General features: G+C 38.1%; 1 protein-coding gene across 1 annotated transcript in view; it reads right to left on the reverse strand.

The window, feature by feature from the left end:
- Positions 1-2,425: 2,425 nt before the first annotated feature.
- Positions 2,426-16,714, reverse strand: part of AP4E1 (adaptor related protein complex 4 subunit epsilon 1) — a 67,023-nt gene continuing 52,734 nt past the window's right edge. The window contains exons 17-21 of the mRNA XM_052646983.1: positions 11,596-11,854; positions 8,693-9,250; positions 7,474-7,664; positions 3,470-3,627; positions 2,426-2,586 (exon numbers count right to left, since the gene is read on the reverse strand). Coding sequence (XP_052502943.1) covers positions 2,426-2,586; positions 3,470-3,627; positions 7,474-7,664; positions 8,693-9,250; positions 11,596-11,854 — 1,327 coding nt within the window. The remainder of the gene's footprint in view (positions 2,587-3,469; positions 3,628-7,473; positions 7,665-8,692; positions 9,251-11,595; positions 11,855-16,714) is intronic.

The raw sequence follows: 16,714 nt of genomic DNA on the forward strand, positions 1-16,714 counted from the left end.
TTCACTGTCATATCTCCTACAATGCAGAAAAGGCTGGCGATGCCTCATCTAGAACTTAAAACATTCATTAGTTTAGGCAGAATATACACTGCTCTGAAGTTCTTTAAAATCTACTCCTTCCTATTATTGTTTTTAAAAACCATGAAAATGCAAAAATGTAAACATTCTATTAAACATTCAGCAGAAATCCTTTTATCCTACTTTATGCAGTGGGTTTCAGAAAGAACAAAAGTGACACCATGTTCCCTCTGACAGACCCAAAATCATACTCCCAGCCCTAACCTACCATTACACATTTACCATTAGCACTGTAGGCCAAGCGTGTCTCTCATGACAACTGCTGCTGCCACCCATGAACACCCTGTAACAAAGCAGCACAACAGCTCACTGTAATCTCTCCCAGCTAGCTGTCCACCTGCTTGTTGGGAACCTTACATCCACTGCTTCACACTCCACCCAGCAGTGGTGACCACACAAACAAATGGAAGCAGGGACACCAAAATATGAAGCACCTCTTTTGCTATACTCAACATTCCTTCGCAAAGTGAGAGGGCACTTCCTATCTCTTTGTCAGAGTATCAGCAGAACTAGGTGGGGTGGGAGGGTGCTGCTGACAGAGGCAGCAATAAAGAGAAAGCCAACAGTGTCCACACTATCCCAACATTCATATTCCTGTCATCATGACACTGCTGGGAGCTTGAGGATGAATCTGATATTCTATTCAACATGAGAAACCTACTCAGGAAATTCTAACCACTTCTCATTGCTCTTGTAGCAAGATTTTACCGCATGCTTTTCAGAAGTATGAAATTAACAAGGTATTTTAATGAGTAACTTAAAAATCAATTTCTTAATGTGGCTTTTGTTTTTAGGGAGAGATATGCTAAACACAAATAACTGGTGAAGTCTATCAGCTTTGGGGAATTCCCTATCAGTTATGACTAATAAGACAACCTAAAACCACAATTTCACACCCAGATGATAAACAGTACCAATTAACCAGAGTATTAACTACAATGACTTAAAACTATATTACCTGAATAGTTTCTACCATGAAGTATCAGAAAAAGTGAAATAATAAATATTTTCCACAGCACCATAAGGTTTTATAAAATACTCCGTTTTTAACATAAATGTATAATCATAAGATTCTGGGCTATCATTCATATTAGGCTTAACCTCTTTTACTGATAACAGTTCTGACAGAGGTCATATAGGCACAACTGTAACATGAAAATCATATATTTTACTGAAGAATCTGTATGGTAAACTTAGACTATCACTCTTCTCATTGCATCCATTGAGTACTAGTGGATTCAAAGGCCAGGAAAGATGGTTTTGCCATTTGTACTCTATTCACATATTTTAATGTGCCAAAAAATCTAAGTGGTAACTAAGATATTTGCCATAACTGAAAAGTCCTTTTATACCTGTTTACTTTAGTACTGTGTGCTCTTAACAGGTTTTGTTTCTACATGGTAATATTATGTAAATGGCTGTGAGTTTTGAAAACAAGAATACGATGATTCACTTTGAATTTTAAAAATTAATGCAAGTGGAAAACAAATTTTATAGCCAAATTGTTTGCAATGATGTGTATCAAGTTATAATAAAAACTCTGCCATAGATTGGTGGTGGTTTAGTCGCTAAGTCATGTCCAACTCTTTGCGACCCCATGGACTGCAGCCCACCAGGCTCCTCTGTCCATGGGATTTTCCAGGCAAGAATACTGGAGTGGGTTGCCATTTCCTTCTCCAGGGGATCTTCCCAACCCAGGAATCAAACCCAGGTCTCCTGCACTGCAGGTAGATTCTTTACTGACTGAGCTGTGAGGGAAGTCCATCTACCATAGATTGGATTCCCCCAAAATCCAACGTGCTCATGGGTCTCCTGAAGTATTAGTATGTGCTGTGCCAACTTAGCTCAGTACTGATCTAAGCAAACATTATTGAAAGCAATGACTTGCTGACCAAAAAGCATATACTGCATTCCAAAGCCAAGTATGAATTCGATTTGGGATTAAGTCCATGTCTCCCCTCCCTTAATGCAGAAAACTGAGACCTGGCTTTACTATAAATCAGCTTTAACACTAGAGTAAATCTGCTATAAAATTATTTATAACAAAATAAATCATTTTCAGACCCTCTACAGTAAGTGATATATATAAATCATTAGCAGTTTATAACATTAGCTTAGGCCACTTTTTAAGGACCCAAACCTACTGTACAATCCTGAGTAAAAGGTTAGGGGTACAGTTTCTTGGGGATCTTTCTTGATCATGAACCATAAAGAAAACACATAAAACCACAACCTATAATAATCCCCATTTTCATTAGAAGTACCATTAATCCTTTTTACTTTGGTAGATAAGTTTATCTATGTAAACCATTTATTTTGATGGAGTAAAATATAAGCAGAGCTTTTGCTAGGATCCCTCCATCACTTTTTGACACTGATAAAGTAAATAGTCAGGAAGAGTAGAACAGGAGGATCTGAACCACAGGGCTAACATGTCACCATGAACTCGGAAATGCAGCAAGCAGGGGATGGATGGGAGCAGTTGACAGGCCAAGAGCCCTTCATTACCTACAACAAAACAAAATCAGAAATTCTTTAATACAAAAAGATTTCAAGAGACAGTTCTACAAAGAAGATATACAAATATCCAATAAGCATGTGAAAAGATACTCAACATCACTGATCATTAAGGAAATACAAATCAAAACTAAAATGACACACTACTTCATACCCGTTAAAACAGCAATTATCAAAATTCTACTTTGGGGTATATAACTAAAAGAACTGAAAGCAGGGGCTCAAACACAGATTATTTGTATATCCATATTCAAAGCAGCATTATTCAGAACAGCCAAAAGGTGGAAGCAAATCAAATGTCCATCAAAAGATTAACTGACAAATAAAATATGGTGTATTCATACAATGTGACTATATTTAGGCTTAAAAAAGGAAGGAAATTTTGACACATAACATGGATGAACCTTGAAGACATTGAAAGTGAAAGAAGCCAGTCACAAAAGGACGAATACTGTATGAGTCTACTTAGATGAGGTACCTAGTGTAGTCAAATTCATAGAGACAGAAAATAGGATGGTGGCTGCCAAGGGCTGCAGAGGAGAGGCAATGGAAAGTTAGTGCTTAATGGGTACAGTTTCAGTTAAGAAAGAGGAAAAGGTTCTGAAAATGATAGTGGTAACAGCTGCACAACAAAATGAAATATATTTAGTGCCACTCACCAATACACTTAATGATCAAAATGGTAAAATTATGCTATGTATACCTTATCACAGAAAAAAATTTCTTTAAATAAAGTCTGTACAACACACTTATCAAAAAGATGCTCATAACAGGATATACATCCCTAAGAAATCAGATACTTTTAAGAGTTTGCCTTCTGATTGTAAGAAAAGCCCCATAAACATAAGACTGCATTCTCAAAAACTCTACAAACCTATAATGTCAACAACATGAAGTCTTAGTTCCTGTTGCAGGGCCTTTAAGGTAGAATGCAGAGGAGCTTGAGATTCTGACATCTTTACATTTTGTTTCACATCATTTGCAAAGGATAACCAGAGTTTACCAAAGTCTTCAGTTGAGATTTTTAATGGCCTGAAAATAATTGTGAAAATTAGATTTATGTCCATAAGAATGAAATGATTCTAAACAAATACATTTCAACTGATTCATGGGAATTTTAAAAAAAATCATTACAAATCTAAATCCTATGAAATCTATGTTTTTTAAACCAGATATGATCAGAATGCTTACCAACATCCTCTAACTTGAAGACAATGCTGAAAACAGATGTTATTACAGAACAAATGTCTTTCCAATAAATCACCCAGTTCTTTTTCTGCGCATTAGTCATTACAATAAAATTTCACCAAATAATTTCATGAATCATTCAAATATAAAACTTTTCTTTCATGTATACTTTAGATTGGGGATTCCCAGGTGGCTCAGTGGGTAAAGAACCTGTCTGCAATGCCAGAGATGCCAGAGATATGGGTTCGATTCCTGGGTTGGGAAGATCCCCCGGAGAAGAGCACGGCAACCCACTCCAGTATTCTGGCCTGGAGAATTCCATGGACAGAGGAGTCTGGCGTGCTTCAGACCATGGGGTCACAAAGAGTCAAACATGAAGCAACTGAGCACACATACTTTAGATTTGGGGACGACATACTCCATCAAAGTCATGTACAGAAGTATGAATACAAAGGTCCATCACCTTAAGCAAACTGGACCAAGAGAAAGAATTTTAATCAATCTAGTGTTTAAATGGTTCAAGCAGCTAAAGATCAAATAGCTATCCCAGATAACACTGGGATATCTCTGGGGGGAATGGGAAATTTTTATATTCTACTTACATTTTTCTATAACATTTAAATTCTTACAATAAGTACTGATTTTATAATTTAAAAAAATTTTTAAGATACATAGGATTTTACTCATAAGAACAGAATTGTTTCTGGCACATATGCTGTGCTTCAAGTTACTAATGTTCACCATGGGACATAACCTTCATAGTCACAGAATGTGAGTTTTTTGAAGGCTGGATTTTATCTTTTCAGCACCACAGGTATAAATACATACTCTTTGACAGACTGATAAACATGTTCTTACTAAAAGACTTTGAAGAATGGGCAAAAATTATAGATGGATACGGAAGGTTAAAAAATTTTTTTACAGATATTCATTGGTATTCTACATTCTTGCTTCAGCATGCTTCATTTTAAAAAATGTTTGAACACAGTACAATATATTCATAATACTAAATGAGAGCAGAAGGGTTAAAAGATTGTTATCAACTATGTGGGTAGCACTGCACAATGCTAGTGCAATAACTAAATACTGTATGTCTAATAAAAGCTTAATAACTTTACTGGTCATAGCAAACACTCTCTTTCAACAACACAAGAGGAGAATCTACACATGGACATCACCAGATGGCCAACACCGAAATCAGACTGATCATACTCTTTGCAGCCAAAGATGAAGAAGCTCTATACAGTCAACAAAAACAAGACCAGGAGCTGACTGTGGCTCAGATCATAAACTCCTTACTGCCAAATTCAGACTGAAATTGAAGAAAGTGAGGAAAACCACTAGACCATTCAGGTATGATCTAAATCAAATCCCTTATCATTATATAGTGGAAGTGAGAAACAGATTTAAGGGACTAGATCTGATAGACAGAGTGCCTGATGAACTATGGACGGAGGTTCATGACACTGTACAGGAGACAGGGATCAAGACCATTCCCAAGAAAAAGAAATGCAAAAAAGCAAAATGGCTGTCTGAGGAGGCCTTACAAATAGCTGTGAAAAGAAGAGAAGCAAAAAGCAAAGACAAGAAGGAAAGATATACCCATTTCAATGCAGAGTTCCAAAGAACAGCAAGGAGAGAGAAGAAAGCCTTCCTTTGTGATCAGTGCAAAGAAACAGAGGAAAATAATAGAATGGGAAAGACTAGAGATCTCTTCAAGGTGATTAGAGATACCAAGGGAACATTTCATGCAAAGATGGGCTCAATAAAGGACAGAAATGGTATGGACCTAACAGAAGCAGAAGATATTAAGAAGAGGTGGCAAGAATACACAGAAGAACTGTACAAAAAAGATCTTCACGACCCAGATAATCACGATGCTATGATCACTCACCTAGAGCCAGACATCCGGGAATGTGAAGTCAAGTGGGCCTTAGGAAGCATCACTATGAACAAAGTTAGTGGAGTGATGGAATTCCAGTTGAGCTATTTCAAATCCTAAAAGATGATGCTGTGAAAGTGCTGTACTCAATATGCCAGCAAATTTGGAAAACTCAGCAGTGGCCACAGGACTGGAAAAGGTCAGTTTTCATGCCAATCCCAAAGAAAGGCAATGCCAAAGAATGCTCAAACTACCACACAATTGCACTTATCTCACACGCTAGTAAAGTAATGCTCAAAATTCTCCAAGCCAGACTTCAGCAATACATGAACCATGAACTTCCAGATGTTCAAGCTGGTTTTAGAAAAGGCAGAGGAACCAGAGATCAAATTGCCAACATCTGCGGGATCATGGAAAAAGCAAGAGAGTTCTAGAAAAACATCTATTTCTGCTTTATTGATTATGCTAAAGCCTTTGACTGGGTGGATCACAATAAACTGTGGAAAATTCTGAAAGAGATGGGAATACCAGACCACCTGACCTGCCTCTTGAGAGATCTGTATCCAGGTCAGGCAGCAAAAGTTAGAACTGAACATGGAACAACAGACTGGTTCCAAATTGGGAAAGGAGTACATCAAGGCTGTATATTGTCCCCCTGCTTATTTAACTTATATGCAGAATACATCATGAGAAATGCTGGGCTGGATGAAGATTGCCGGGAGAAATATCAATAACCTCAGATATGCAGATGACACTACCCTTATGGCAGAAAGTGAAGAAGAACTAACAAGCCTCTTGATGAAAGTAAAAGAGGACAGTGAAAAAATTGGGTTAAAGCTCAACACTCAGAAAACTAACATCATAGCATCCAGTCCCATCACTTCATGGCAAATAGATGGGGAAACAGTGGAAACAGCGTCAGACTTTATCTTTTTGGGCTCCAAAATCACTGCAAATGGTGACTGCAGCCAAGAAATTAAAAGACGCATACTCCTTGGAAGGAAAGTTATGACCAACCTAGACAGCATATTAAAAAGCAGAGACATTACTTTGGCAACAAAGGTCCATCTAGTCAAAGCTATGATTTTTCCAATAGTCACATACAGATGTGAGAGTTGGACTATAAAGAAAGCTGAGCGCCGAAGAATTGATGCTTTTCAACTGTGGTGTTGGACAAGACTCTTTAGAGTCCCTTGGAAAGCAAGGAGATCCAACCAGTCCATCCTAAAGGAGATCAGTCCTGGGTGTTCACTGGAAGGACTGATGAAGCTGAAACTCCAATACTTTGGCCATCTGATGCAAAAAACTAACTCATTTGAAAAGACCGTGATGCTGAGAAAGATTGAAGGTGAGTAAATGGACAACAGAGGATGAGATGGTTGGATGGCATCACTGACTCAATGGGCATGAGTCTGAGTAAACTCCAGGAGCTGGTGATGGACAGGGAGGCCTGGTGTGCGGCAGTCCATGTGGTCACAAAGAGTTGGACATGACTGAGCGACTGAATTGAACTGAAACATTAACATTAGTTTCTCTCAGAAGTTTTCCATAGGTTGGCCAACCCCAACCTATACAGGGTCCCGCACACTATAACCATCTGTCACACCATTTACTTCCTGTTCATAGCACAATTCAGTTATACATGCATTTGTATGACTGTTCAATATCTCTTCCTAGAATGAACCCTCTCCTCCCTTTGTGCTGTTATACTCCCTAGCACCTAGTACAGTGCTCTGTCCAGAGAAGAGCCTAGTAAATACTTGCTGAATGAATGAACAACTTGAATTAATATTCAAAAAAATATTTACCTAATGAAATCTAACAGTGATAGGTTTACTGAAAATTCAAGCTGAACAGAGTGAGTATCCATCACTTGATAAGTTATAAAACCAGACAGATTTCCTTCTGTAAAAGGTTTTTCCATCTGTACACTGTATTGAAAATTTTTGGTGCCTTCTGCTTCTATTATGGGCAAACAGCATCCAGGTTGCTCAGTGATCTGTAAATAAAAGTAAAGTAAGTACTGAAGAAGGTATCAATATAGACTTTCAAATGAATACCAATATTCTATTTAACTGAAGTGGTACAAAAGCATACTATAGTGAGATATTAATAACAAGCCACAACACAAGGATGACTGACAACTTCACTTGAGAAAAATTCACTAGCATAGATAATTAAGAAATAATAACACATAGGTCAGAATTATGTAACAAACAGCATTAAAATGAAAATGTCTGTGTGGTTTAACAACCAAAAAAACAAAACAAAACAAAACAAAACAGTCCTGTGGCTCTCAATACTAACTAGCAGCAGGTTTTTAAAGCTAGGAGAATTTAAAGAAAAAAAAAAGCAAAACAGGTTTATCTTTCCCTCTCATTCTCTACCCTTATACTCAAATCAAGTTCTGGTGATAAAGCTCAGACAACTGAATTGGGTTTTGGTTTGTGTTTTTAGGTTTTTAGAATTAGGTGATTCTAATGCATACCTATGGGCTTCTCTGGTGGCTCAGGAGTAAAGAATCCACCTACAATGAGGGAGCTGCAGGAGACGTGGGTTTGATCTCTAGGTCAGGAAGATGCCCTGGAGAAGGGCATGGCAACCCACTTCAGTATTCTTGCCTGGAGAATCCCAGGGACAGGGGAGCAGGGCAGGCAACAGTCCATAGGGTCGCAAAGAGTCAGACACAACTGAAGCGACTTAACATAGCACGGCAACACAATGCACACATCTACTGTTAGGAATTTCTGCCAGGTCAGGCCCGGGTAATATCCCACTCAGTGCATTCTAACTCATAAAAGAAACTGGATCAGTTTTCTCAGTCTTCTCCAATACAATCTTTATTATGTTCCCTGTCTCTTTTGAATGATTTGTCCCACTTAAATCTGTCACACCTTTCACTGTTTTTGCTAAAGAAGAAAAAACGATGTGGGAGAAATTTATAAGCCATCAGAAGAGTCAACAGTAGAAACACTAAGGAAGCACTGTCCATTTAAGGCATAAATAATAAACCATTGATTGTCTTACCTTGAAATTTTCTGCAGGAGGAATTTCTAAGTTAGCACTTTTCAGTTCCAAACCACTCTTATTAAAAACTGACCAGACCACCAACAAACAATCATCTTTCCAAATTTTGTAAGAAGACACAGATATGGCTTCATTATTACAGACCTCCATAAGATCTGAATGTATGTGTTCAGTAGTTTCTTCCAACAAAGAAGAAGCTAAAGAGATTTCATTGGCAACTGAGGCTGGAGTGGCTTGAGGAGGGTGAAAAACTTCCATGTTGTTATCAGCAAACAAAGAGGGTGTAGACAGCCTGCAATTTGAGATTTTCTCAACCAAGGGCAGTTCTGTCAGCGACTCAGAATCCAAAAGTTCTGAACTAAGAGAAAATTTCTTTAATTCTTTGTCTCCTCTATCCTGCAAATTATCCAAACAATAATCTTCTTCATAAGTCACATTTGATGAAGAACTAAAGGAAGAACGGATTATATTTTGATCAGTGGTTGTTTCCTCACTTTTGGTTTCTTTGATTTTTGATTTCCTTCTAAACTTGTGAGAAATGGTATCTGCTTTTCCGAGCTGCAAAGATAAAACATAATAATACAAAAAGAAACCATTCTACTACGTCACGAGTCAAACTTTTTTTAAATCATTTCAAATGAACAAAGTACTAACTACCTAAGGTTCTACCTATTAGAGATGGATAAAATGTTAAGCCCTAAAATTCTGACAGCTACATAACTCTGAACTATTAGGCTTAAATCTACTTCTCATTAAAAACACATAAAATCAGAAAAAGAAATAAGGTCAAGAAGTCAACAATGAACAATTCTAAATCTTATTAGACTTCAGAATGCTAGAGTACAGAATTGCACAAATTAAAAACAGTGAGAAAATTAGCAATTTTTTGTTTCCAGAGTTGTCCTGTAGAAGCTAAAATACCCTTAAACATAGGGATGGCTCAAACTTTGGTTCAGTAATCTATAAGAGTCCCATTTTTATGACCTGTGAGTCAATAAACAGGGAAGAAAAACTGACTTTACCGTAATAATCAACTAGCACTGGCTAACTAGAACTCACAGAAGGAAAGAATTCTAAAAGTAACTAGTGAAATACGTTACAGACTCAGGGGATGGGAACAGCAAATTTGCTATTCTTGAGCTAAGCCTCCCAAGGAAATGGCTGCGAACTCATGCAAGAAGAGTGATGGCTCAAGCACCCTCTTGCTTCACAAAGAGATGACTGGATGGCATCACCAATGCAATGGACATAAATCTGGGCAAACTTTGGGAGATGGTGAGGAACAGAGAGGCCTAGAATGCTATAGTCCATGGGGTTGCAAAGAGTCAGACACAACTGAGCAACTGAACAACATTATTACATGTATTATTAAAAAATAATACATGCTAATTTGCTTCCCTCCTTTCTGCATGATGCCATCTGAGTTATAACATAGTTCCTCACATAATTCAGGGCCCCCCGAAACAAGGAAATACACTCTTTTTACACTCTTTTTTTCCAACTAAGCTAGTGACAGCTGAAGAAAAAAGAAAAGTGTGAGGGGTAATGCAGAAAGGATTTAACCTAACTTAAATAGAAAAACACCCTACCTAAATTTCTTATTTCGAGCCCACCAAATAAAAAAGAAAAGTCTAATTAATTTATCACCCTGAATGTTCTTCTGAGAAATACTCTGAAAGCTATGCACTTTGTTGAGAAGGTAGAAATCCTTCAACACCAGGAAAAAGGCTCACCAATCAGGGCTTCATAAGCCTTGGAGCACCCTGACCCTGATGTTCTCTGACCACTGAGAACTTGCCCTATTAGTGACAGATCATTCAATGGCAACTTCACCACAGCCTGCTGGAACAGCTCACGGACTCAAGATCAGTGACTCTGCTGCTGAACTATACATGCTGAGACAACATTAAGGTACATTAATTACCTATTAATACTTTTAGGATGAATTCAATTCACTTTTTCTGATTAGCAAGTCTGACAAAAATAATCTCTGGAAAAGAAAGAGATACAGGCAAAGAATGTAGCCTAGAGACTTGACTAGTGTTGACAGAGATGGAGGGAAAATTCCACCAAGGGAGATGAAGGATGAAAAAAACTGTGATATAAAACTGAAGAAAATATGGCTCTAATCATAATTTTGCACTAGGTGGGATCATCTGCCCACCAAATGGAAAATTACATATGGAATACACAGACAGTCAAAAATAGCACCTGTCCTTCACTCCACAGTTTATTCTTTTACTAAGAGAATAATATATCATCATAAAAAGTTTTGTAAATCATCATAATCAAAATTTCTGAATATAATTATCACTTTTGTGTAAGTCCTTTCAAACTCAATACTTTTAACAGTTACAAGCAATATAAAAAATTAATATTCTAGGGTTTTTTGCTTGATATATGTATTTTTTAATTTTACAATGTAGTATTTATCATTTTTAATGACAAAGTCATATTCAGTGCTAATATAATTTATGTACCCATTCTCTTACGACATCTAAACTGATTCCTATTTTTCACTATTAAAAATAACTATTTTAAGAAGTACTTTTTCCATAGACACATCAATATTGTTGAACTATTACCATTTTTAATTTCCATCAAGTCCCCTTTCCAGTGAGGCCTGTCCTTTCCACCAATGGGGGTGATAATACACATGGTCATATCTGCAACTTAATCTGTACTCTGACCCTTTCACTGACTAAAGAGAACACCTGACTAAAGCTGAACCAGTAAGATTTTCTCCTTCAGGAATATAAAAGGTATGTCACTGATGGCTCTGGAGCTGCGGGAGCCATTCCCACAATGTGTATAGATTAACAGTAATGAGCTTTTGTAGAGCCAGTTTTTTTATTCAAAACAGGGGACATAAGATTCTCAGAGGAATATAACTGACTACTTACCAAATTGATTGTACTTTCTGATCCTAGCCCAACAAACAATGATGATGCCAGCAGCTGCTTTTCTTTCTCCTCTTTAGATTGGATAAGGACTTGAGACGGATCCTTTTTTGCTACAGTTTGATCTACATTCTCCATCATTATACTCTCCTGAGGAACTGGCGGAGCTTCTGTTTCATCACCAGTTTTGCTTTCCTTTTTGGGAAGATAGCCCTCTTTCCCCCACAGTTTCTTTATACCTTCCAGCTTCAAGCCATTTGTCCTAAGGAGATTGATAATGAAATCAAGTCAGTTTAAATAACTGCTAAACAGTTACCTTCACGAGGCATTTTTTAAAAAACACATCTTTGTTGTTATCTTTTAGAAATAGCTTTCAGATTATATTCTATATGCCAGAAATAAAATTGAGATCTGCAGTTTTTATTTTAGTTAAAGCCAACCTTCCCCAACCCTCCAGCCAAAATATTTAATGCAACAGAACTCAAGGCTTAGTTTAAAATTTCAGATCATTTAATTTTCATTTAATTGTTTGAGTAAGATGTCCAAAAACAGAAATACTATAAATCAGTTCCTTTCAGTGTATGGACTTTTCAAAATTATCCTTATTTCTGATGGGTTAGAGATCAGAAATGACATAGTTTCATAGCTATAATCACTTAATGAAGGAATTAACACTCTATAAATTCACTACATAAAATCCTGTGGAAAGGAAAAAAAAAATTCATTCAAATCTACTCCTATGTGTAAATTTACCTTTAATCCAAAAGGTTTTCTTAATGTGAACACAATCTACATTTTCACCTATTATTGCTGTTGTTTAGTCACTAAGTCGTGTCCAGCTCTTTTGAGACCCGGTGGACTGTAGCCCGCCCAGCTCCTCTGTCCAAGGGATTTCTCAGGTAAGAACAATGGAGTGGTTGCCATTTCCTTCTCCAGGGTTCTTCCTGACCCACGGATTGAACCCACATTCCTGCATTGGCAGGCAGATTCTTTACCACTGAACCACCAGAAAAGCCCCATTAACTACTATAATGTACATTAATAAAAATGAATGAGGTTTGATCTATAAAAGAAAAAAGTATTAATGATACTTTTGGAAAAAGCATGAATGTTAGGAGTTGATACCTGAGGTGAAGAAGAATAAAGCAGTGATTAGGACTAAGACTCATCTACTGTTGTCCCAAAAGCTACAGCTGCATATCATACATAAGTGCAGGCTCAAACAACCAAAGACTGCCTCTATTGTTTTCATTTAAGAACCATGTGTCCTTGGCACTGACTCATGTAAGTATCTCTGCCATGATCTAAAACTGCATTTTTAAAATTTGTGCTACAAGATAGGCAGATCATGAAATGACTCTAAAATAAGATTTCAGAAATATCTGTACTGATTGTTATTCTACTTCATGATTTGTTGGAATCACGGTCAGTTTGATTTTCTGTAATATGCCAGAAACAAAAAAAGATCATTATACTTCATACTGAGTAGAAAACTAATGCTATTAAGTACCAATTGTCTAAAAGAAAGTCTAATGGTAATACAGAACGCCCTATAGGAAATCAGTCCATTCAACAAATTTTATTGTTAAATGTTCCTTTATAAATATCTTCATTTCTCTCTTTCAGGTATCAAAGAGTTTTCTTAAAAGTTAAAAGACAAACAAAATCCTGTTATTTATCTATCAAACCTTTCAGAAGAAAACTGGTTGATCTTGTGTGAGCAGATAAAAAAGTCATCACGGGAGCCACTAAAATGACCCTAGCATCTCTAGGATGCTCAACAGCAACAACAAGGGATTCATGAATCCCCCAGGAGAATGACAGTGTTTCTGTAACCTTGTTTACCAAAATATATCCTTTAATTATTAAGGGATAGTTAAAAAAAAAAAGAGCAACTCTCCAAATGATTCAAATATTAGTTTAATAAAAAAAAAGGAAAGTAAGTGTAGTAGATCCTGGGATGTTCTATCCAGATCCCCCTTCAATGAAGGAGTCACTGGTGCAGCTGCTGGGAGTGTAGAACCCTTAGGGATTTGCCTCCGCTGCAGAGTCACATGAGTTGCAGAACATGCCCTTTTCCCAGGCCACCCACATCCAATAATTAAGGAACAGACATATAGAGTCCTGGCCACCCATTTCACCCAACTCAGGACAGCCCTGATGGGCCATTCTAGCTCCAGAGCTTCCAAGGGAGTTGGCAGACACTGTTGTTAGCAACAACAACATTGATTGCAGACTTCTTCTTCTGCCCAACCCTCTTCTTTTCCCTCCCTTCCACAGTTGATGATGCCAAGGACTCTCCTTAATATTTTGCATTAAATTCCATCTCCAAACACACTTCCCAGTGAATTCAACTCACAATAACCAGCAAAAATGAGAAAGAGAAGGAAGATGGAGCCTGCATTGTTGTCGCTGAGTAGCTAACGTGTCCAACTCTTTGTGGCCCCATGAACTGCAGCATGCTAGGCTTTCCTGTGCTTCATTATCTTCTGCAGTCTGATCAAACTCATGTCCATTGGGTCACTGATGCCATCCAACTATCTCATCCTCTGTGACAGGCACACACGTCTATCAGTTCAGTTCAGTTCAGTCGCTCAGTCGTGTCTGACTCTTTGCGACCCCATGAATCACAGCACGCCAGGCCTCCCTATCCGTCACCAACTCCCGGAGTTCATTCAAACTCATGTCCATCGAGTCGGTGATGCCATCCAGCCATCTCATCCTCTGTCGTCCCCTTCTCCTGCCCCCAATCCCTCCCAGCATCAGAGTCTTTTCCATTGAGTCAACTCTTCACATAAGGTGGCCAAAGTATTGGAGTTTCAGCTTTAGCATCATTCCTTCCAAAGAACACTCAGGGCTGATCTCCTTTAGAATGGACTGACTGGATCTCCTTGCAGTCCAAGGGACCCTCAAGAGTCTTCCCCAACACCACAGTTCAAAAGCATCAATTTTTCTGCACTCAGCTTTCTTCACAGTCCAATTTTCACATCCATACATGACTACTGGAAAAACCATAGCCTTGACTAGACGGACCTTTGTTAGCAAAGTAATGTCTGCTTTTTAATAAGCTATCTAGGTTGGTCGTAACTATCCTTCCAAGGGGTAAGCATCTTTTAATTTCATGGCTGCAATCACCATCTGCAGTGATTTTGGAGCCCAAAAAGATAAAGTATGACACTGTTTCCACTGTTTCCCCATCTATTTCCCATGAAGTGATGGGACCAGATGCCATGATCTTCATTTTCTGAATGTTGAGCTTTAAGCCAACTTTTTCACTCTCCTCTTTCACTTTCATCAAGAGGCTTTTTAGCTCCTCTTCACTTTCTGCCATAAGGGTGGTGTCATCTGCATATCTAAGATTATTGATATTTTTCCCGGCAGTCTTGATTCCAGCTTGTGCTTCTTCCAGCCCAGCATTTCTCATGATGTACTCTGCATATAAGTTAAATAAGCAGGGGGACAATATACAGCCTTAACGTACTCCTTTTCCTATTTGGAACCAGTCTGTTGTTCCATGTTCAGTTCTAACTGTTGCTTCCTGACCTGGATACAGATCTCTCAAGAGGCAGGTCAGGTGGTCTGGTATTCCCATCTCTTTCAGAATTTTCCACAGTTTATTGTGATCCACACAGTCAAAGGCTTTGGCATAGTCAATAAAGCAGAAATAGATGTTTTTCTAGAACTCTCTTGCGTTTTTGATGATCCAGCAGATGTTGGCAATTTGGTCTCTGGTTCCTCTGCCTTTTCTAAAACCAGCTTGAACATCAGGAAGTTCATGGTTTATGTATTGCTGAAGCCTGGCTTGGAGAATTTTGAGCATTACTTTGCTAGTGTGTGAGATAACTGCGATCGTGTGGTAGTTTGAGCATTCTTTGGCATTGCCTTTCTTTGGGGTTGGAATGAAAACTGACCTTTTCCAGTCCTGTGGCCACTGCTGAGTTTTCCAAATTTGCTGACATATTGAGTGCAACACTTTCACAGCATCATCTTTCAGGATTTGAAACAGCTCAACTGGAATTCCCTCACCTCCACTAGCTTTGTTCGTAGTGATGCTTCCTAAGGCCCACTTGACTTCACATTCCAAGATGTCTGGCTCTAGGTGAGTGATCACACCATCGTGATTATCTGGGTCGTGAAGATCTTTTTTGTACTGTTCTTCTGTGTATTCTTGCCACCTCTTCTTAATATCTTCTGCTTCTGTTAGGTCCATACCATTTCTGTCCTTTATTGAGCCCATCTTTGCATGAAATGTTCCCTTGGTATCTCTAATTTTCTTGAAGAGATATCTAGTCTTTCCCATTCTGTTGTTTTCCTCTATTTCTTTGCACTGATCACTGAGGAAGGCTTTCTTATCTCTTCTTGCTATTCTTTGGGACTCTGCATTCAGATGCTTATATCTTTCCTTTTCTCCTTTGCTTTTCACCTCTCTTCTTTTCACAGCTATTTGTAAGGCCTCCCCAGACAGCCATTTTGCTTTTTTGCATTTCTTTTCCATGGGGATGGTCTTGATCCCTGTCTCCTGTACAATGTCACGAACCTCTGTCCTTAGTTCATCAGGCACTCTATCGATCAGATCCAGTCCCTTAAATCTATTTCTCATTTACACTATATAATCATAAGGGATTTGATTTAGGTCATACCTGAATGATCTAGTGGTTTTCCCTACTTTCTTCAATTTAAGTCTGAATTTGGCAATAAGGAGTTCATGATCTGAGCCACAGAAATTTTCACTATCACACATTACATATAGAAAGTCTAAATAGGAAGTATATGAGAGCAGCAGAAAGCCATTTCACACACAAAATATGCTTCTTTCTGACATGAAACATTGTAAAAAATTTTTAAACATGAGTCATCTTTGCCTGGACTTTGACAATAATAATGTTAATATAATACATGGTATACCTTTGTGCTATTTTTAATCAGGCCATGCAAACACAGATGTAAATTATGGCCAAAGAATCTTCAAAACTGCTGCCTGCCAGGCTCCTCTGTCCATGGAATTCTCCAGGCAAGAATACCGGAGTGGGTAGCTGTTCCTTCTTCAGGTGATCTTCTCAACCCAGGGATCAAATCCAGGTCTCTCACATTGCAGCTGGATCCTTTACAATCTGAGCCACCA

Source organism: Budorcas taxicolor, chromosome 10 (assembly GCF_023091745.1).
Source record: "Budorcas taxicolor isolate Tak-1 chromosome 10, Takin1.1, whole genome shotgun sequence".
NCBI classification, from domain to species: Eukaryota; Metazoa; Chordata; class Mammalia; order Artiodactyla; family Bovidae; genus Budorcas; species Budorcas taxicolor.